This window comes from Vulpes vulpes, chromosome 14 (assembly GCF_048418805.1).
Source record: "Vulpes vulpes isolate BD-2025 chromosome 14, VulVul3, whole genome shotgun sequence".
In the NCBI taxonomy this organism is placed as follows: domain Eukaryota; kingdom Metazoa; phylum Chordata; class Mammalia; order Carnivora; family Canidae; genus Vulpes; species Vulpes vulpes.
The window spans coordinates 38,436,260-38,460,064 of NC_132793.1; the positions used below are offsets into that span (position 1 = coordinate 38,436,260).

General features: G+C 34.8%; 1 protein-coding gene across 14 annotated transcripts in view; it reads right to left on the minus strand.

Moving 5' to 3' along the window:
- Window positions 1–23,805, minus strand: part of TASP1 (taspase 1) — a 349,892-nt gene that overhangs the window by 101,830 nt on the left and 224,257 nt on the right. For all 14 annotated transcript variants that reach the window (XR_011996969.1, XR_011996971.1, XR_011996970.1 and 11 more), the window contains one exon: window positions 23,165–23,238. Coding sequence is in view for 7 of the 14 variants with exons in the window: in XM_072736405.1 (XP_072592506.1) it covers window positions 23,165–23,238 (74 nt within the window). In the remaining 7 variants the exon portion in view is untranslated. The remainder of the gene's footprint in view (window positions 1–23,164; window positions 23,239–23,805) is intronic.

Sequence of the window (23,805 nt, forward strand, 5' to 3'; positions counted from 1 at the left end):
GAAAGGTTAATGTTTAAACTATTACAAAGAATGAAACCACTATTTGTGTAATGGACTATTTCCCAAGAATTTCAGTCAATCTGTCAGTGAGGAATTTGGGAGGGGTAAAAATAAAAACCACCAACAAATGCTTTAAAGAAAGCTCTCCTTGTCAAAACCATCTGCTTCCTGACTTCTTATTGATCTGACCCATGTAATGCCAAAAAAACTAACTGCTAAAGCATTGAGACCCAGACAGCAGCATTTCTCAAGCTGCATCCTGGGAGATCCTCTCTGAAAAAAGGAAGCATGGTTAAATGTCAAGGAAATGGTACAAACTTATTGCTCAACCCAGCCCACTCTTCTTAGAGCTAGATAGGCATGTGAGCACTTAATGGTTCAGACATCCTTCTAAAGGGGAGCAAAGTACATGACTTCCAAATATGCCACTTTGGCATGTGGATTATTTTGAGCTGAGGGCAACTGAGCCCCAGCAGAATCAAGAACATTTTGAAACCTTTAATCACCCAAAAGAACTAAGATAGGAGGCCTGGCCAGAAAGAGAACCATTATGGGAGATAATTTTGTATCTGAAGGGCCTATCTGTAGGGCAGGGCAAACATCTAATTACCAAACATCTTCTCTTCTTACTCTGAATTACTCTCCTCCCCTAGGAAGCCTCAGGCCCCTATACCATTCCTTATCTCAGGATTCTATACAAGCTTCAACTGACTCACTTGTCCTGTGTCTCAATGTTTTTTATGGAGCTCCTATACGTATGTAATTAAATTTGCTTTTCTCTTGTTAACCTGGTTTATGTCAATTTAATGAGTAGACCAGCCAAAGGAACCTAGAAGAACAGAGAAAAAAAAATTTCCTCCCCTACATTTTAATAAAGAATTCTCTGTGGCTCTTGAAGGTATCTTATCCCAAATGTTAATGAATGCCTTCCTTTAATACCAGCCACACTCAAACTACTATAAAGAGTGTGCTTTTATTTTGCTTTAATGCTGAAATCTCAGCTCCTTTTGTTGGTTCTTCCTCACCTCACCAACCACTAAATGTTGGGGAACCTCCAGGCTCAATAGTTGGACAACTTTTTCTCTGCCCATTTTATAGAAATATATCTGTGAAATGTTTTGGACAGAAAGTGACACATCTGGTTGCACTGGAGAAAGAGGAAAGAATAAACTCTCCAGACCTACCTCTTCCTCCAGTTCTCATTCCATTTCTTTACTTCCATTTACAGCAAAGTTCTTCAAAAGGCTTGTTTATACTTGTTACCTCATTTTTTCCCCCTTCCTTTCTAGAAATGCTCTACAATCAGGTTTTTACTTTGGCCACTCCAGTGAAATAGCTCATATCAAGGTAACCAATACATCCCAATGCTAAATCCAATGATGTGTCCTCAGACCCTATTTCATGGTACTAGACTACTGCGTCTGATAAAGCTGGTCCCCCTCTTCTCCTTGAAGTTATGTTCTTTCCTTGGTTTCTAAAACACCACAGTCATGCTGTTCTCCACCAACTTCTATGGCCATTTCACAGTCTTCTTTGCTGGCTCCTCATTTCCCAAACTTATAAACATGAGAGATCCTCAGGCCTCTTTTCTCCTGTCTGTGTTCACTAACTTGGTGATCTCATTCAGCCTTCTAGTTTTAAAAAGCATTTATATGCTGAGATTCCCAAGTATATATCTCCAACTGTTCAGGCCAAACTCTTAGAAGTCATTATTGCCTTCTCTATTTCCCTCATATCTTTATCCAATCCATCAGCAAATCCATTTGTTCTACCTTAAAACACACAAAAAAGTCAACTGATTCTCACCATTTGCACTAGAACTAACACTACAGTCTAAGTCATTATCATCATTGTGAGTGGCAACAACCTTCCACTCTGTCTTCCCTTCATAGCTGGAGTCATCTCTTAAAATATAAATCAGATCACGTCACACCTGGGCTAGTGAGCAACATGATGCTAGTGGGTTTCCAATGGCTCTCATCTCAGAGAAAAAGCCCAAATCCTGACAATGACCAATATGAACTTACGCGATCTGGTCCCCCACTGCATTCTAACCCACTAACACTGGCCCTCTCACTGATCCCCCAACATACTAGGAATACTCCTACTTAAGGGCCTTTGCACTTGCTGTTCTTTATGCCTGGAATGTTCTTGCCTTGCTCCCAAAAATCTTACAAGACATATGTCTTGGAACATTTGTCTTGAAACTCAAACGTCACCTCTTCAGTGAGACCTAACTAACACTGGAACCTTCGTACTTCCTACTTCCTAAAACCCTTCCCAGTTTCATGTTTCTTTTTAGCACTTATCACAAACATAGTATATGCCTTACTTATCTTGTTTATTATTTCCCCCACTGGCATGTAAGTCTACAAGCACAGGGATTCTTGGCTTCTGTCTTGACTCTCATGTCCTCAGAGAAGTATCTGAATATAAAAGGCACTCCATACCATTTGTTTGATAAATACTTCATTTGAAAAAATGAGTTTCTGTGTTTTATCAAAACTCTATTCCTAGTTAAACTGAATTTTTTTAAATAGCTACAATCTCAAAGCCAAAGAATTAGGGCTTCCTTCCTAGCCAGTCACTGTTAGCCACTATAATAGATCCTTGAGTAGCTCTACTACTGGTTAACTGAGGTTAAGAAAAAAATGTATTTTTGTCACCTTTGATGGTGAAGATGTTCTAAATTGTACTCATTTCTTTTTTGTGTGCCAAATATGTTTACTGAACAAAAACATTGAAAAAAATGCTATATTCAGGAATTTGTTGTATCTAAGAGGTTATCACATTAAAGACCAAGTCTTCCTAGCTAACTACATGGCATTGGAAATGTACAGAAATTTGAGATGGAAATATATTCTATTAAGAGATCACTGGGGCTTATTACTAACTGCCTACTAAGAGCTTGTTTTTAAAAAAAAAAAAGGAAAAAAGCTTGTTTTGCCAAGATATTCCATTGTTATCCTTAAAATACATAACATAAACAATTTTAATGGAGCAGTATAGTTGACAATTCTAACTATTCAAAACTTTACCATAATATTCATAAGAACTATCAATGGAAGAAATCAGGGGGTGTTTCAGTTTTTCATCTGTTACAGGAAAGGCATTTAAAACAATATTAATTTTCTATTTCAAGTGAAGAAAAGCTGATTCCAAGTACTTTGAGCATCTCTTAATAGCAAATTGTCAACTAATATTCATCCAAAATTTTATACCTTCAACAATACAGCAGACAGTATAGTCCAAACACGTATAGTATAGTGATGACAGCTCAAGAGCATAAAACTCAATAATCAGTACCTATCACTTATTGCATCCAGCAGTATTTGAAAGGAATGTAAATAGAGAGAATAGCTCAACCATATCCAAATGTCTCCGTTAGTTATTACTAAACTGTTAAGCTTTCACCAATTTATAGCATGCTTTATTTACCGGACATAAAAGTCATACATTGCAACCAACATAAAAGATTTTAATCCCTAGGGTTAGACAGATTGGACCCTCCAAGATGAAGGTTTTTAAAAAGGCAGAATCCATATTTTTTTAAATGCATGGTACTGAAATGAAGATGTATTCTAACAGACTTTGCTTAGGGTTCAAAATCAACAATATCGATCAATCTCAAATGCCTGTGAGTGAGGCAAGCCAATGTAGGGCTGTCAAAGTGGAGTGGCAGGCCCCACCAGTAGGATGACTACCAGTGTTGCCAAATCTGCAATTAGAAGATAAATCAGAAGAAAAAAACTTCATATTTTTATGGAAAATTTAAAATGTTTAACTCCTGTGTAAAAATGTTATGGAAAATTTGGATTTTGTGCAAACTTAAAATTTTTTATGTAAAAATTTTCAATTATTTAAAAAAGCTGATCTGCTGATGAATCCAACTTTTGATCTCAAATCTGGAGGTTACTGGGAAGGAGAGACAGTGGGGACAAATGTGTCCAAACAACACCCTGGGCTCAAAGTTCTACCCTGAACCTTGACATGAAATCATTCACTAAATATGTAACTATGGAAAGCCTACACATGCCGTCTTGGGTGGTCATTAGCACCTCCCATATACTATATGCTTGGTAGATCCAGCTCCTGTCACTCACCAATTTAATAAAATAATGTAATGAAATTTCTTATAAAATAAATTGGTGATACTGAATATTTATAATCATAGAAACCAATACTTTGTTTTGAGTTGGGAAGTTAACATGGAATAAGAATGATGCCTCAAGACACAAGAAAAATCTCAAATAAACAACTGAACTCTAACACTTAAAGGAACATTCTATAGAAAAAGAAGAACAAACAAGGCCCAAAGTTAAAAAGAGGGAAATAATAAAAATCAGAGCAGAAATAAATAAAACAAAGACAAAAAAGAAAAAAGAAAATATCAATGAGAACAAGAACTGGTTCTTTGAAATGATAAATAAAATTAATAAACCTTTAGCCAGACTCACCAAAAAGAGAAAGAATTCTCAAATAAGTAAAGTCATAAAAGAAAGAGAACTTATAGCTGACACCACAGAAACATAAAAAAATTATGATATTACCATATAAAACTATATGCCAAAAAATTGGATGACCTAGAAGAAATGGATAAATTTCTTGAAACTTACAATCTTCTGGGACTGAATCAGTAAGAAAGAGAATATCTGAAGAGATGAATTACTAGTAACAAAACTAAATCAGTAACCATAAATCCCCAATAAATGAAAGTCCAAGATAAGATGGCTTCACAAGTGAATTCTACCAGACATTTAAACAAGAGTTAACACCTTTTCTTTTCAAATTATTCCAAAAAAACAAACAAACAAAAAAATCAAAAAAAGAAGAGGAAGGAATGCTTCCAAATTCTTTCTGAGGCCAGTACTGTATTACTCCTATATCAAAACCAGGTAAAGACACCACAAAAAAAGAAAATTAAAGGCCAATATCCGTGATGAACATAGATATAAAAATCTTCAACAAAATATTAGTAAACCAAATTCAAAAATATTCATCAAAATCAAATGGGATTTATTCTAGGAATGCAAGGATGATTCAGTATAAACAAATCAATGTGATATATCACATCAACAAAATGAAGGATAAAATCATATGACCATCTCAATAGACGCAGACAAAGCATTTGACAAAATTTAACATCCATTCATTATAAAAACTCTCAACAAAGTGGGTACAGAAGGAATGTACTTGACATAATAAAGGCTATATCTGACAAATCTACAGCTAACATCATATGCAATAGTAAAAGCTGAAAGCTTTTTCTCTAAGATATGAACAAGACAACGATGTGACTCCCACCACTTTTATTCAACATAGTTCAGGAACTCCTAGTTATAGCAATCACACAAGACAAGATGACAGAAATGAAAGTCATGCAAATTAGTAAGGAAGAAGTAAAACTGTGACTATTTGCAGATGACATGATACAATATATATAGAAAATCCTAAAGACACTACCAAAACACTACTAGATCCGATAAATGAATTCAGTAAAGTTTCAGGATACAAAATCAATATACAGACATCTGTTGAGTTTCTATACACTAATAACAATATAATAGAAAGGGAAATAAAGAAAACAACCCCATTTACAATTGCATGAAAGAGAATAAAATACTAGGAATAAATTTAACCAAGAAGTGAAAGACTTTTGTAGTAGTCAAGAGTAATAACATATTTTAAAACATCCCTTCTGGTTAAAATAGCTATGGTAAAATAGTCAACAGTATTGTAATAATGTTGCATAGTGACAGATGATAGCTATACTTGTGGGAAACATAGCATAATATATAGAGAAACTAAATAACTATATTGTACACCTGGAACTATTGTAACATTGTGTATCAACTATACCAAAACAAAAAAAGTTAACAAAAAAATTGAAAGACCTAAATTCTGAAAACTATAAGACACTGATGAAAGAAAGACACTGATGAAAGGTGACACAAGTAAATGAAAAGATATACCACGCTTATCTCATGGACTGAAACAATACTGTTAAAATGTGCATACTACCCAAAGCAATCTACAGATTCAATGCACTCCTTATCAAAGTACCAACAATGTTTTTCACAGACCTAGAGCAAAAAAAAAAAAAAAAAAAAAAAAAAAAAAAAAAAATCCTGAAATTGTATGGAACCACAAAACATGCTAAATAGCCACACCAATCTTTAAAAAGAACAAAGATGGAGGTATAGTAATCCTAGACTTCAAGAATTACTACAAAAATAATCAAAACAATATACTATTGGCACAAAAACAGACACATAGATCAATGGAACAGGCTTGAGAACCCAGAAATAAATGCAAACATATAAGGTCAATTAATCTACAACAAAGGAGGCAGGAATACAATGGAGAAAAGATAATTTCTTCAATAAATAGCACTGGGAAAACTATAAACAGCTTAATGCAAAAGAAGAAAAATGGACCACTTTCTCATACCATACTAAAAACAAACTCAGTGTGGATTAGAGACCTAAATTTAAGGCCTGAAACCACAATATTCCTAAAAGAAAAGGACAGTCTCTTCAATAAATGGTGCTGGGAACATTGGACAGCCACATGCAGAAGAAGGAAACTAGACCATTCTCTTACACCATACACAAAGATAAACTCAAAATGGAAGAAAGATATAAATGTGAGACAAGAATCCATCAAAATCCTAGAGGAGAACACAGGCAACACCCTTTTTGAACTTGGCCACAGCAACTTTTTGCAAGATACATCTATGAAGGCAAAGGAAACAAAAGCAAAAATGTACTATGAGACTTAAGATAAAAAGCTTCTGAACAGCAAAAATAAATAAATAAATAAGAAACAGTCCACAAAACTAAAATACAACCTACAGAATGGGAGAAGATATTCGCAAATGACATATCAGATAAAGGGCTAGTGTCCAAGATCTATAAAGAACTTATTAAACTCAACACCAAAGAAACAAACAATCCAATCATGAAATGGGCAAAAGACATGAACAGAAATCTCACAGAGGAAAACACAGACATGGCCAACATGCACATGAGAAAATGCTCTGCATCACTTGCCATCAGGGAAATACAAATCAAAACCACAATGAGATACCACCTCACCCCAGTGAGAATGGCAAAAATTAACAAGACAGGAAACAACAAATGATGGAGAGGATGTGGAGAAAGGGGAACCCTCTTGCAGTGTTGGTGGGAATGTGAACTGGTACAGCCACTCTGGAAAACTGGGTGGAGGTTCCTCAAATAGTTAAAAATAGAACTACCCTACGACCCAGCAATTACACTGCTGGGGATTTATCCCAAACATACAGATGCAGTGGAAATGCTGGGACACCTGCACCCCACTGTTTACAGCAGCAATGTCCACAATAGCCAAACTGTGGAAGGAGCCTCGGTGTCCATCGAAAGATGAATGGATACAGAAGATGTGGTCTATGTATACAATGGAATATTACTCAGCCATTAGAAATGATGAATATCTACCATTTGCTTCAACATGGATAGAACTGGAGGGTATTATGCTGAGTGAAGTAAGTCAATCGGAGAAGGACAAACATTATATGGTCTCATTCATTTGGGGAATATAAAAAATAGTGAAAGGGCATAAAGGGGAAAGGAGAGAAAATGAGTGGGAAATATCAGTGAGGGTGACAGAACCTGAGAGACTCCTAACTCTGGGAAATGAACAGGGGGTAGTGAAAAGTGAGGTGGGCGGGGGGTTGGGGTGACTGGGTGACCAGCACTGAGGGGGGCACTTGATGGGATGAGCACTGGGTGCTATAGGTTGGCAAATCGAACTCCAATTAAACATTATACAAAAAAACAAAAAACAAAAAACAGAAAAACGACTACATACAAATGGCCAGCAGACACATGAAAAGATGTTCAACATCACTAATCATTAGGGAAATTCAAATCAAAACCACAATGAGATATCACCTCTCACAATGGCTAATATCAAAAAGACAAGAAATAAAAAGTCTTGATTAGGATGTGGAGAAGAGAACTCTCATGTACTACTGCTGAGAATGTAAATTGGTACAGCCAACTATGTAAAAGCAGGATAGAGGTTCCTCAAAAAATTGAAAATAGAAGTACCATACTATCCAGTAATTCCATTTCTATGTATTTACAAAAAGGAAACAAAAACACCCTGTGTTTATTATGGTATGATTTATAATAGCCAAGAAATGGAAGCAACCTAAGTGTTCATCGATAGATGAATGGATAAAGAAGACACACACACACACACACACACACACACAATGAAATATTACTTAGCCACATAAAAAGAATGAAGTTTTGCTATTCACAACAACTTGAATGGATCTACAGGGTATTATGGGTATCATGCTAAGTGAAGTAAGCCAGACAAATATCCTATGATTTCACTCACATGTGCAATCTAAAAAACAAAACAAATGAATAAGTAACAATGACAAAAAAGAAACAGACTCATAGAGAATAAACTGGTGATTGCCATAAAGGAAGGTGTGGAGGGGGGGAGGTGCAAAAATGGGTGAAGAGAATATAGAGGTACAGACTGCCAGTTACAAAATGTCATGGGGATGAAAAGTACAGCATCGAGAGCATAGTCAATAATACTGTAATATACTGATCATACACATTTCATAATATACAAAATTGCTGAATTACTATATGTGGTACACCTAAAACTAATTTAATATTATATATCAACTATATCACAATTATAAATTTTCAAAAACCAAGAAAAAATTCCTTTCATCATTTGTCCTCTGCTTTATAACCAAAAGAAAGAAAACAGCATTCTGCAATCATTACTCACTGTGGGTAATGAGGGCAATCATTCTCAAGACAGTTGTCTCAGTTACATGCCATGGTTACATGTCCTGTGGGCAAACAGTCTGCCTTGGGAAGGTACATATTTATCTAAAATGTTAGGTACTGAAAGGTAAAACGATAACACTAATGTTCAACTCACACTTGATGTGAACTATGTAGACTGATGACTATGTAACTATGTAAAGGTAGACAAAGCAGTGTTTTCATATTGCTATAACAAGAACAATAAGAACAACAAAAGCTTATTCATTTCACCTCAACATCCAGTGTTTACAAGTCCACATAATAGACACATTTATCTTTGCAAAGATCTAACCCTACACCATGATTAAAATGAGATTTACTTAGATAAATATGGTTAATACCTCTGAAGAGATTTATGCTCTTGCCAACATGGTGAATTCTCTCCTGTTTATTCTTTTTATTGCTTTGGAGCAATGTCAATGAATCCTTTGGAAGAAATTGATGGCATAAGACTTATTAGGCAAAAATAAAATCACTGATTACTTTTAAAAATAAACTTGAGGCTGAGGAGACTTCAGTCTCAAAGTTTGTTTTTCACACATTTAGTTTTAGACAGTCTTCTCCTGTTTTCTAAAGGACTTTCTAAATAGACCTAACAGGATCCTCCTGGCAGTCTTAACAGCATGGAAAAGAAATGCAATTTTCTATATTTGAAATTCTGGGCAAGCATGAAAGGTACAAATAAAATCACTGATTATCCACTTTTTCTTGTGTTCCATAAGTGCATCTGGCAAACTTAGCTGTCTGAGATGTTTTCTCAGTACACAGCTTGTTGGTGGGACTTAACTTACCACCCTGAGGCAGTTGACTTCCTGCCAGGGATCAGGTTCCTTCAGTTATCAGGCTCCTTCAAGATGGGGGCAGTTAAAATTTGGTTTAGACTAAGGCCAACTTGTATCTAGGTGATCTTCATAAATCTAACATATGGTCCAATAAATCCAGTGACTGGATGCCACTGCGTCCTATCATGGAGCTCTTTTAAGGAATTCATGAGCAATATAATCCTAAGGGTTCCACTGTCTAGGGCTCAGTAGAATCTAAGAAGACTGCCTGTATGTTCAAGGTTCACGCAAGAGAAATTCAACAGTAGCTAGTAGCAACATTTTCCCCTCTTTTAAAAGAAGAATTATTCAGGTAGATGAGCTTAAGAGAAAAGCTACAAGCAAGTCTTAGAGTAAATAAAAAAAAACAAAACTGAAGTTGTGATGCTATCAAGCTGGCAGATCTCTAGTCAAACTGCTTTTGAAAAGGGCATTACTGTCAGGTTAGCCTGAACCTCAGGATTGAAGGATGTGTGTGTGTGTGTGTGTGTGTGTGTGTGTGTGTGTGTGTTCTTGTCACTTTAAACATTTTTTTTGTTTTTCTGGGATTACTGAATTCACTTGTCAGTTGGTTTATATTTATGAGTTGGAGTTACATTTTGTTAAATGGAATAACCACTACCATCTCCACCAGAGATGCAGGATGAAAATCTAGGAGGTACTGCTCTTGTCATAGACAATGTAAATGGCACCTTTGGGAGTATCATTATGTAAAGAAGCCTTTGGAGCTGTGCAATGTGAAGGCTCTGAAATAGTATCTACAACTTTTGCTAGCACCACCTCCTCCTACCACTACCACCACCACCATCAACCATCATTTATGTAGCTCTATTAAAGACACTTCAGATATATTATCCAACTAATTTTCAGGATGCTATGAGAGCATTACTAGTATTCTCACTTCAAATATCAGGAAACCAAGGATCAGAGTTGTAACTTGCTCCAGGTTATAAAAAAGCAGGGGCTCCAAAGTCTGGCTAACTGCAAAGCCCATTCTCTTAATCATTATACCAACTGCCTCTTAAAGACAGGCCTGCTAATACCTTTCCTTGGGCTTTAAAAAAAAATAGAGGTTTGATTCAGATTTGATAAAATGTAGAGATGTTAAGTAAATCGTTTGATGACTTTTGACCATTTTTATACCTATGAAACTGAAACCAAACCTATACAGAAAATTTTCACACAAGCTATATTTCTATTACATCCCAAATTCCCTTGTACTTCTTTTCTTGAAGGAACCATATTCGGATTTCTTTCATCTGGCATACTTTGTATAAATTGAATAATTCACAAAGTAGTCTTTTCTGTCTGGCTGTATTCATTCAATGTAAAGTTTTTAGTTTATCTGTTTAAAGGTATAGAAAAGAATTTATTTAGCTTGTGAGGATTTACTTTCACAATAGTACAAACTCTTGGCATTGAAGACCTTCTAAAAGTTTAATAAATTGCTTTAATTAGGTAAATATCTAGGTTGATATTATGAGGCTGTCAGATATTGTTAGAAAAAGTTAATAGTCACCAGGATCTGCATACATAATCACATAATGATAAAATAAACCAAAGAACATGACTTTTAATACCTCTCAAAAGAATAAACTTCATCAAACATTTATTCTGAGGACATAGCACCTGATCTCTGAATTTTTTTTTTCATTTTGTACTTTCTGACATTTTCCCTGAATATAGGTTATAAATAATCTTTCTCATTCTCTCTCCAGTCTCAATAACCCAAAGTCCTTTGTTTTACTTTGGTTATACTATTATCGTTTAGAGAATATACATTTACATAGCAAATTATACGTGTGAATGAAAAAAATGTTAGAGGATTACAAATAATAGGGTAATTATTTCACTGATCCTCATCCAATTTCAGAAAGATTATTTCCCTAAAGCAGCAATTCTGTCTGATAAAACTCTTCCCATTTCTAAACATGCTAAGAAAAAGTGAAATTATGGAAAACTTATGATAGGTTATTAGACATTGTGTGCCTTAACAGTTCAACACTGGCAATACTTGATAATCAGGAGTAAACTCCTAGACTTAATATTTTAAAATGTATACTTTAATAAATATAAAGTACATAAACAATTAGGTAAGCTTGTTGAAGAAGCTGACCAAAATAAATTAGAAGATACTGGTATCCATCTACATTTTCTGTCTTTCATTTTTTACAGACTATTTTATTAAGGTGGTTGAATGTACACTATATTTTTTGTCATTTTGCAAGTCCTTTACTGTGAAGACAATTCTTTTATCTCGTAACAATAACAGCAGCCACATTACTAGTGATTATTCCAGACTGCCACGTTGGATACATTCAATTTCTTCTTCTTTTTTTTTTTTTTTCATTCAATTTCTTCTTAAGACAGAAGTTTCCATCTGAATTTCTGAGGCAATGTTTTTATAAATACTGCAGTGTCTTATGAACCCTGCTACATCAGCAACATCAGCAAATCTGGTGACTTATTTCTTTAGAATGTTGTGCAATTGCAGAAGAGAGAGTGGTATTCCTATTGATCCCAAAGCTTCTGATATTATTGGGTTTCACCAAAGACTGCCTTTATTATAGTAGTTTTTGGGGAGTCTCAAAATCAGTTAAGACTTCTAACTTTGGTATTTTTTTAAAGTTGATTTTTACAATTCTATGTCCTTTGCATTTCCATAGAAATTTTGAAATCAGCTTGTCAATTTCTTATTTTAAAAACTACAGGAATTTTTATTGGGATTATTTTGAATCTATGGATGAATCTGGAAAGAATGGATATCTTAACGTTACTGAGTCTCAGTCTGTGAACATGTATATTTCTCCATTTACTTAGGTTTTCTTTTATTTCTCTTAGCAAGGCTTTGTAGTTTTCAAAGGACAAGTCTTGCACATCATTTGTAGAATCATTCCATGTCATCTGAGAATAATTACAGTTTTTAATTCTTTTCCAAATTTGTCTTTTATTTCTTTTACTTGCTTTATTGTACTGGTTAGGAATTCCAGTAAAATACTGGATAGAAGTAATGAGCGGACCTTCTCTCTGCCTGTTCTGAGTTAGAAAGAGTTCAGCATTTTACCAATTAGTATACTTTTAACTGTAGGTTTTTGGTAGATGCCTTTTATCAAATTCAGGTTCTTATCAGATTTCTGGTATTGCAAGGATTTTTATCATGAACGGAAGTTAAAATGATCATATGATATCTATCTAGATGATCATATGGTTTTTCTCATTTATTTTGGTTAATACAGTAAATTACGTTGTTTGATATTTTTAACAGATTTGTTGAGATATTTTAACAGATTTGTTCATTTACTATAAAACTCACCATTTAAGTAAGTGTTCAATTTAGTACTTTTCATGCATTTGCAAAGTTGTACAGCTCCAATTCCAGGACACTTTTATCACCTCAAAAAGAAACTGTACCCATTAGCACTCACTCTCACTCTATATCTATAGAGATATTTCTCTGTGCATACATTTTTGTGTGGTTATAGTTGCAATTCTTTTGGTTATATATCTAGGAGTAGAATTGCTGGGTTATACAGTAACTCTAGGCTTAACTTTTTTTTTTTATTGCTTCTACAAGCAGAAGATACTGAATTTTGTATCTTTATTTCCTACCTGCTCTTCCTAAATTCGTAATTCTGAGAATTTAAGAGTTGAGCTCCTTGGATTTTCTAGGTTTACAACATATCACAAAGATATTGGTGCTTTTTTTTTTTTCTGTTCCTTTCTTTTCAGAAGCTATACCTCTTGTTTCTTTCTTTTGCTGAAGGATTACTTATTTTAGAGAGAGAGTGCAAGTTGGGGGAGGAGCAGAAGGAGGGGTAAAGGGAGAGAAAGAGAGAGAGAGAGAGAGAGAGAATCCTCAAGCAGACTCTCCACTGAGTGCAGAGCCCATCACACGGCTTGATCCCAGCACTCTGAGATCATGACCCAAGCCGAAATCAAAAGTTCGGTACTCAATCAACTGAGCCACCCAGGCGCCCCTATACCTCTTGTTTCTATTTTATGTTCATTATATTGGTCTGAATACTCAGAAGAGTTTCATAGTAGTAGTGATACTCTGATAGATTGAACTTTTTAAGGAAGTGTCCAACTGTTTTCCAAAGTGGCTATACCATGTTACATTCCCACCAGAAATATATGAAGGTTAGGTATACTACCAACACTTGTTACTGTTCTTCTTTTTGGCTATAGCCATCTTGGTGGATGTGAAGTGGCACCTACTTGTAGTTTTGATTTGCATTGCCTTAATGACTACTGATGTTGTGCATCTTTTCATGTACCAATTGGCTATTTATATATCCTTCTTTGCAAAAATGTCTATTTAAATCCCTTGCCTTTTTTTTGTCTTTTTACTGTTGAATTGAAAGAGTTGTTCATATATTTTGAATACAAATCCCTTGCTAAATACATTTTTTCCCTATTCTGTGGGTTATCTCTTTACTTCTTGATGGTGTCCTTTGAAGCACAAAAGTTACTAATTTTGATGACATTCTATTTATCTAATTTTTTTTCTGTTACTTTTGGGGCCACAGTGTGGGGAAAAAAAAAACATTGCTTAATCCAAAGTCATTAAGATTTACTTCTGATTTCTTGTAAGAAATGCATAGTTTTAGCTCTTATATTTTGGTCTCTGATCCATTCTGAGTTAATGTTTACAAATGGTGTGAAATAAGGGTTCAACTTCATTCTTTTGCATATGGATCTATACAGGTTTTGGGATCAACTGTTGTCATTAATTGGTTTTTAAATGTTAATTCAACTGGACATTCCTGGGAAAAAGAATTTACTTGGTATGTATATATGGTATATTATGAGTGTGTGCACACATATTATTTCTAGATTTTTAATCCTAAATTAATAATTAACTTATTGTTATAGACCATGATTGCAAGGGTCCTCCTTGTCAAAGACAGACTAGAGAGGATGGCAAGGAGGAAAATAAGGAAAATCAAGGAGAGGAAACCCAAGGTCAGCAGCCACCTCAACGTTGGTACTACTGCAACTTAAGTTACTGACAGAAAACCCAAAACCACAAGATGGCAAAGAGAAAAAAGCAGCTGATCCACCAGCTGAGAATTTATCTGCTCCCTAGAATTTACAAGCAGGCCAGGGGCTGGTAAATGCCTGCTTACCATCTCTATCATCATCCAGTTTAGTCATCCAACATGATGAAGATGAAATGAAGATGAAATTCCAGCAACAGGAAATGAACAAAAGATTGGAGCTGAAGACCTTAAGGGCTTGCTTTTTGTCCACTGACCAGATAAACAGAACTATGTACATTATCTATGCAGCATGGGGTTTTTATTATTTTTACCTAAAGACATCTCTTTGTGGTAACAACAAACATGTTTAAAAAAAAAAAAGCCTGTTTTTTTCTCAATACACCTTTAAAGGTTTTTAAATTGTTTCATATTTGGTCAAGTTGAGATTTTTAAGAACCTCATTTTAATTTGTAATAAAAGTTTACAACTTGATTTTTTTTTCAAAAAAAGTCAACAAATGGCAAGTACTCATCTTAAATTTTTCTACAAAAATCCTGCACCTATGTTTATGAGAGATATTAGTCTGTAGTTTTCCTTGCTTGTAACATATTTGTCAAATTTTAATACTGAGGTTACCCTCCCATCATAAAATGAATTGGAAAGCATTTCCCCTGTCTTGTTTTTCCAAGAGAATTGTTGAAAGATTGTATTATTTCTTCCTTAAATGTCTAATATAACATATCAGTGAAACCATCTGGGCATCAAGTTTTCTTTGTAAGATTTTAATTATAAATCAATTTCTTAAATATACATATGCTTTTTCCCAATTTTCTGTTAGATTTCCTAAGTTGGGCTTTTTTTCAAGGAATTAATGGATTTCACCTAAAGCTACTGAATGTATTATAATAAAGTTGTTCATTGTATCACCTTATTATCCATTTAATATCTGTAGGATCTATGATTCCACACTAAAATTCTCTTTTTATTCTTGATGTTGTAATTTGTATTATTTTCTCTTTCTGACCATTCTTTCTAAGGTTATGACAATTTTATTAACTTTTTTCAAAGAACCAATCTCTGGCTTTGTTGATTTTTCTCTATTTTTAATTTTGTTATTTTTTTTACTTTTATCTTGATTATTTCATATTTATTCTCCTTAAAGCTTAAGATGAAAATTTAACTCATTTATTTAAACTTTCCACTCTAAGCATTTAAAGTTATACTTTTATTTTTAATGTCTCATTGTGTCCTATAAATTCTGACATATTATTTCCATTATCATTCCATTTGAAATAATTTCGGATTTCTTTTGGTGAGTATTCCTCATGAACTTGAAAAGAATAACTTGTTGAGTGTGGTAACTATAAATATCACTTAGGTCAAGCTGACCATAGTGTTGTTCATATATTTACTAATTCTTATTCTACTTATTACTGAGAGAGGGATGTTAAAATTTCCAACTATATTGTAGATTTGTCTGTTCCTCCCCTCAATTTTTTGCTTCCTTTATAAGGAACATACACCTTTTGAATTTTTATGTCTTCTTGATGAATTGGCCATATTATCAATATGAAATGTCTTGCTTTATCTCATAATGTTTCCTATGTCTGACATTAATATAGCCACACCAACTTTCTTATGCTTGGTGTTGGCACATACATTTTTTTCCCACACTTTTACTGTCAATTTTGTCTAAGTCTTTCTATTTAATGTGCATTTCTTATAAACACTATATAGTTGGGTCTTCTGAGTTTTTATTCAATATGAAAATCTGTCTTTCAAATTGAGTATTTTAGTTTATTCATATTTAATGTAATTATGGATATATATAATTGAGTTTAACTCTTTCAGTATTTGTTTTCTATTTGTCTAAAATGTTCTTTATTTTTCTGTTCCTCTTTTCCAACCTATTTTTTTGGTTGAGTATTCTGTAGTATACTTTCTTACATGTCTCATACTGGTTTTTTTGTTATGTTTAAATTTGTTATTCTAGAAATTAAAGAAGCATCCTTATCTCAAACTACACTCGAATATTAACATACTGTCTTACTTTACAGCTATATAATTCCAAATGCACATATTTTAGACCACTTGTCAAGTTCCACAGGTCACTCTTTTAAGTTTCTCAAATTCATTTTCCTCTTTGTGCTTAAGTTTGGGCAATTTATACCAACTGGTTTTCAAGTTCACTAATCATATTTTCCACCCGGATCTCCTGTTAAGCTCATCAAATAAGTTCTTTGTTTCTGATATTGTATTTTTCAGTTATACCATTTCTATTTATTATTTCTTTTACCATAATTATTTTATATTCTTTCTCCACTAATTCCAATATCCAGGTCATAAGCTTCTGTTGACTGAGTTTCTTTTTCTTCAGAGGATTCATAAATTTTTTTATGATTTATTTATTTATTTTAAAGAGAGAGAGAATAGGGGCAAGGGCAGAGGGAGAAAGAGAATACTGAAGCAGACTACCCCCAATAAGTAGGGAGCCCAATGCAGGGACAGTTCGAGGATCATAAGATCATGACCTGAGCTGAAATCAAGAGTTGGCTGAACCACCCAGGTGCCCCAGAGGACTCATGATTTTTATTGTAGGACAGACATTGCACGTAAAAGAACAGTAAATTATATTTAAAATGGATAATACTTATATCCTAAGAAAATGGCAAACTCCCTTCCTCTAAGTTAGGACTCTGAGTCAGTCTAATCTCTAGGTGAGCTGGTTCTGGGCTTTGTGGAAGTTTTAGATTTAGTTCACTATTCTGAGGTCTGGATCAGGAATTTCCCTTATGCAAGGTCTGGGATTTGGGCCCTGATGAGACTCCAAAGATTTCTCTGTGTCTTATAATCCAGCTGCCGGTAATCTAATCATGGGAGATTTATAATTGTTTATAGTGCAGTCACCAGATTTCTGGGTTGCTTAGGTTTCTCTTTGCTCTGAAAACCTCCCCCAGCTTCCCATGCCATGACATATTTCTTCACTCTGTTGCCCAGGCACTAGCATTCAATAGTATGCTGCCTTGCCCTTGAAAGTCTTGTATACCTTGTAGGAATAAGGGGGAGGGTTTCTTCTCATTTCTTTTCTTTATTCCAGCCTTCTCTTGTAATTGCCTTGCACTTGATAAAGGGCCACTATACATCAGGGAGAGGTCTCAGTTCTCCTGCCTTACCTCCAGTCTTTCTTTGGCTACTGTCATATACTTGGTGCAAATCCTACACACCTTGATTAATCACTCTCAGCTCTTTGCCATGCTCCTAAGCCCTTGGTGTGCTCATTTAGTGAAGGCTTCATAGGGAAGAACTGGTGGTGGGTGCAAGACTCACCCTGTGACTGGGGCTTCTTAATATTTTAATCTGTCACACCAGCTCACATAAGGCTACAAATAGTTCATTAAAAGTTTGGCTGGCTTCTCTCTATATTTTTCTATGTCAGTTTTACTCCTCTTCCTACTGTTCTGCCAGAAATAAATCAGTCAAGAGTTTATTTATTTTTTCTCCTAAAAGTCTCTTTCTGGGACTTAGTTTGTTAAGGTTTTCCTAGCATATTCATAGCTATTTTGGGTGATTTTTTAAATTTATGATTTTATAGTTCATCCAGCTCATTCTCATTGTTGGGAGTAGGAGTAAGTCTCTTCAACTTAATTTAGAGAGGGAATGTCTTTCTCAATTTCTTTGATAACTTCTTCTTGTCTACCTTTCATTTTATATGTGTCTTCCTCCTACGATTTTATCAGAGAAGTAAGTTAAGCCTAACAAAAAACTCTCAGGAATCCCATCTGTTCTATCCTTTCTAAATAGATGTTTACTGAGATTTTTTTTTAAAGCCTGAGACACTATCTTCAAAAAAAATGAAACATGCTAGATACTACACTGAGATTGTAAAAATTCTACTGAAAACTGAATAACAGCATAACTGCTTATGTAATCTGGAATGTAGAATTTAGGACTTTGCAGACTGGAGGCAAGCATCCAGGGGTAACAGGTCATAATATATACAAATATCTATAATACATACAATATATCCATAATATACTAAGGACTTCATAGAATCCAGTCATCTGTATTTAGAGAGATAGATTTTCTTTGTTGTTATCATACTTTATCCCAGGAAGGACTGAAGGCATAGTAAGGTATTCTTATTCTCATTCTACAGATGAGACCTCTCAGATCCCAAGAGGCAGAGTGAACACACCAAGTATGAATTATGGAGGAAGAACCCAAGCTCCAACCGCCTGGCACTGAACTCATTCCAACACTTACTCACTTCAAAACTAATTGAATGTACCATAATATCCAAATGTGATACATTTTTAAAATTTTCTATACAAAAATAATTTCAAAATTAAAGAATAGTTCAAGGAACAGCCATACTTACTGTACTCAGGTTCACCTATGGATAACATTTTGTTCCATTACTTTGTAATTTACTATCTAACCATCCATCCATCCACATATTTTTTCTGAACCATCAAGAAGATATTGTAATATTATGGCCCTGTATCCCCAGATACTTCAGTGTGTATTTTCTAAGAGTGGGGATATTTGTTTCTATACCACAGTACAGTTATAATAAACAAATTAAACAATGATACAATACTTTTTACTACCTATATTCCAATTTTGTAAATTGACCTAGCATTTGTAACATTTCCCCCCTCCCATATAAGATCCAGTCTAGGATCAAATATTGCATTTAGTTGCCAATACTCTAGTATTTAATCTGGAGCATTTCCCTCAGCCTTTGTCTTTTATGACATTGACAGTTTTTGAAGAATATAGTCCCTTTTTTCTTTCCTCATAGAATGTTCCTCATTTTAGATTTGTCTGATGTTTCCTTGTGATTAGATTTAGGTTATACACTTCCAGATGGAATACTACAAAAGTGATATTGTGTCTTTCTCAGGTTATCACATCCAGAGGCACATGATGTCCATCTGCTCCTCACTGGTCACGTTAATTTTGATCACAAGGTCAAGCTGTTGCCTGGTTTCCCCATTATATATTTATTATTTTTCTCTGCAACTAATAAGAAATCTGTGAGGAGACACATTAAGACCATAAAATAGCCTGCTCTTCCTCAAGAATGAATTTTTATGGGCAGCCCAGGTGGCTTGGAGGTTTGGAGGTTTAGCACTGCCTTTCAGCCCAGGGCCTGATCCTGGAGACCCAGAATCGAGTCCCACATCAGGCTCCCTGCATGGAGCCTGCTTCTCCCTCTGGCTGTGTCTCTGCCTATCTCTCTCTCTCTCTCTCTCCTCTCATGAATAAATAAATAAAACCTTAAAAAAAAAAAAGAATGAATTTTTGTAACAGTAGTTTCACTATTGTTATAAAAAGTGACCTCTATATAGTAAAAGAAACCTAGGTTTCACTTATTACACTTGAATAAGTTCCATGCCAGTTTTAACACCTGTTTTATTACAGTAGTCCATGCACATTGGGTGTTTATTAAAAATTGTTCATTACTATCTGGGTAGGACATAGGCAATCTGATTTTTAAATGCAACTGGTATCAATGCCCTAATTTTGGTTTAATTAAAAAAAAACCTCTTTAACTTATGCTACAGAATGTTTAGAAATTAAATGATATAATGAAAGGATGTTCTGTAAAAAAGAGAAGAAAGAAATTTATAAAGACCCTACCTCTATTTATTCAAATTGCATATGGATTCTTGTTACAATAATATTTATTATCCAGCATTTTTAAAGCAGTATGATTCTGAGGTGAGCTTAACTTCAAGGCTTTGGACTGAACATAGCTGGCTTATGTAAAATGTTCGATTGGCTAGGTGGCTTTAGTTTCTGTGTTTGGTAACAAGAAGACCATATTTTTAAAAAAGAAAAGGAAAGGAAAAAAACTTTTTAGAAATAGTTTTTAAATTTAAAAAATGTGTGCATTTTGTTGTTGTTTGGTTGTGGGGTTTATAAAGATGCCTTCTTTCACATTTGCTACCAAAGATCTCAACATCATGTGAGAGCATGTTTCACAAACCAGTCATCATGCTGAACAGGCATGCCATTAATTCAACAATTTTTTCATAAAAATCAGGAAATCAGAGGAGTAGGCCGAAAGCTTACTTTCTTTAAACTTTGCTATCGCCCCTTTCTCTATTGAGCCCAGCTTCTCATTTATAACACTGTCTTACTTGCAATACAATAAAATTCCAGCCTTTATGACAGAAGAGATGGGTTTTTTTGATCAACAGAATTCAGCAGCCAAAGCATTAGTGTTTTTTGTTTTGTTTTTTTTCTTTCTTTCTTTTTTCTTTCTGGAAAGCATTTGTAGCCACAGGGCTCAAAGGAGGAAGAAAGGGAGCAGGATTAACTCTCTGCAAGGAAGGTCAAAAACATAACTTACAAGTGAGGCAAGAGGAGCAGCTGTATCTGTTGGCCCAATCAAGACTACCAGCTGGAGAATTTACCAGCAATATGAAAACCACGTCCACCAGATGTCAAGCAATGCAACTATAGGCCAAATATCTTTGGGCTCAGTGCAGGACTCTCCATTCTCTTTACTACTCATATTTCATGTTAAATAGTAAGGTGTCTTCCACAGACAACCAGCAGGGATAAGTAGAACATTTCCACACAAAGGACTTAATAACATGGTGGTATCCCCATAAGACTGGCTTCAATACTTAGGTCTAGCTCATACATGTTCTTTTGTTAAAAAGCAATTTTAGCTCAGAATCAATATGTAAAAGGTGAGAGAAATGTAAAACCTTGTAAGCCATTACTGTGGCTTATCAAGCTTATTCTATATTTGGGAATGGTTTTGTTATTGGGAAGAAAAGAATGTTCTGAAAATACTTATTTGAATAACCATTTTCTACTCTTTCTTTAAACCTATGCTGTTCAATATGATAGCTATTTCATCACATGTGGCTATCTAAATTAAAACTAAGTAATTTAAATTAGGTTTAAACTAATTTAAAATTCTGTTCCTTAGGCATACTAGCCATATTTCAGGTGCTCAATAGCCACATGTGACTAGTGACTATCCTACTGGACAACACAATATAAATATAAAACATTTCAATCATCACAGAAAATTCTATTAGGTAATATTACTCTCAAGTCAAAAAAATCATCTTTTTTTTTTTTTTTTTAAGAGAGAGAGAGAGAGAGAAAACAAGCACAACTGGGTGCAGGGGAGGGTGAGGAGTGGAGGGAGAGAGAGAATCTTAAGCAGTCCTCCAAGCTCAGCACAGAGCCTGACACAAGGCTTGAACTACGAACATGAGTTGATGACCTGAGCTGAAATCAAGGGTCAGATACTTAACAGACTGACCACCCAGGTGCCCCTCAAAAGTCACCTTTAAAACAAGCAACTATAATTTTCTTCTGTATATACTATGAAACAAAGCAATCTCTGTGCCTTCTCTTATGAAATAAGTCTACTAGTGGAATATGAATACTGTACTAGATGAAGGTAACACAAAGAGGAAGAGAACTCAGTTGAATACTGTTACAAATAAAAGCCAATCTTTTTCTGATGAAATGCTCTTGTACACTCTACTCACAGAAGCCTTGTGATGTTACTGGCTTGCTGGATAATATAGAGGCCAGACTGGATCCATTAGTTAAATGACAAATAAATAAGCAATACATTGACATGTATCCTTAATTTGTCACATGTATCCTTGATTTGTTAATGATTCAATCTATATCAGACATTTATATCATAAGATTCCTTACTTTTATTTCCAAATGTGCAAAATAAATTATATCCTTTAGAAGAGGCTACCCAACTACATAGCTTTGCAATTGAGGCACTTTAATACCAAGTAAACATCATATGCCACAGCTGTTTCTAAAAATTTTATGAACAAGAAGAACATGAGGCCTATATAAACTAAAATCCATAAATTATATTTCTTACTTCCAGACTCACCCATTGTGGATACAGGGAAACCAAGAAACACATGAATAGCTGCATATGTCTATGTGACTGTTGTGACTCACTGAGGGACACATGCCGCAGGCGTATGCCACAGCAGGCATAGACTGTTGACTCTGCCCACAAGGACACCATGCCAGGGTGCGCCAGAACACACCAGAGCACTAGACAAGTCATATGTGCAAGCACCTCAGCTAATTCCACCCTCACACATGCGGGATGCTGTCTAGGCACTTGGCTTTACCTGTTTCCTTGATCTATTCCAAAGCTCCCGCAAAACCACCCAGCCCTATCAGCCCATCAACTCTCTTCCCATTTTCTCTTCCCAATTCCCAGTTTCTGCTTTTCTAGCTATTCACAATGAATGAGGAAGAACAACATGAAAAACAAAGGGGAGGTAGTGTTTCCTAATCTCCTCTGCTCTGTCATCAAAAGCTAAAAAGATCTGCTGTTTTTCTTCAGGATCATTAACTGTTCTTAATCAAGTTCTCTTAAAGATCACAGAGCTACTACCCAACAGAGGCTGAAAAAAATACATTTTTATCAACCTTACTGGTTAGAGGTTCATGCGACAGCTGCAAGGTTTTCAAGTTATGCCCCAATTTTCCCACTTACCTTGGCTTTCCCATCCTGGGCTGACATATATCCAACACACATGCTCTCTGTCGTGTGGCTCCACAGAAATTCCACTGCCATGGAAGAGAACACAAATAGGCACATTCAGATCACAGATGGAAAATAAATCTTTGCTTTTTAATAGAACAGTTAAAGATAGCTTTATATTTTAACACACTTAGTTCCCTACTTTCCATTTGGTCCTTCATAAATGTCAAGATGATTTAGTACTCAAAACTGTGTAATGCCATTTACTGTGAAATGAAAAATGTATTTCTTTCTTGTCAAAACTTATGATTATTACATGTAAAATAAATGCTCTTCTGTTTGAAACTTGTAACCTTAAACACACAAATGCACCACACACTCATACATACAGTACACAATGATTTAAGACATGTAATATTCCATAACGTAGTTTCCTTTAATACACACACACACACACACACACACACACACACACAGTCCTGGTTTCTAAATACCATTCTCCATGAAAAGGAACCAGGATTCCTTGGAGAACGTTCATTCCAGGGCTGGGGCAGAGAAAATATAAAATGAATCTGGAACATCTTACTGTGCCAAAAAGTAAGGAAGTGCTCAAAGAATGATGACAACTTAACAAAATGACCCAGACATCAGAC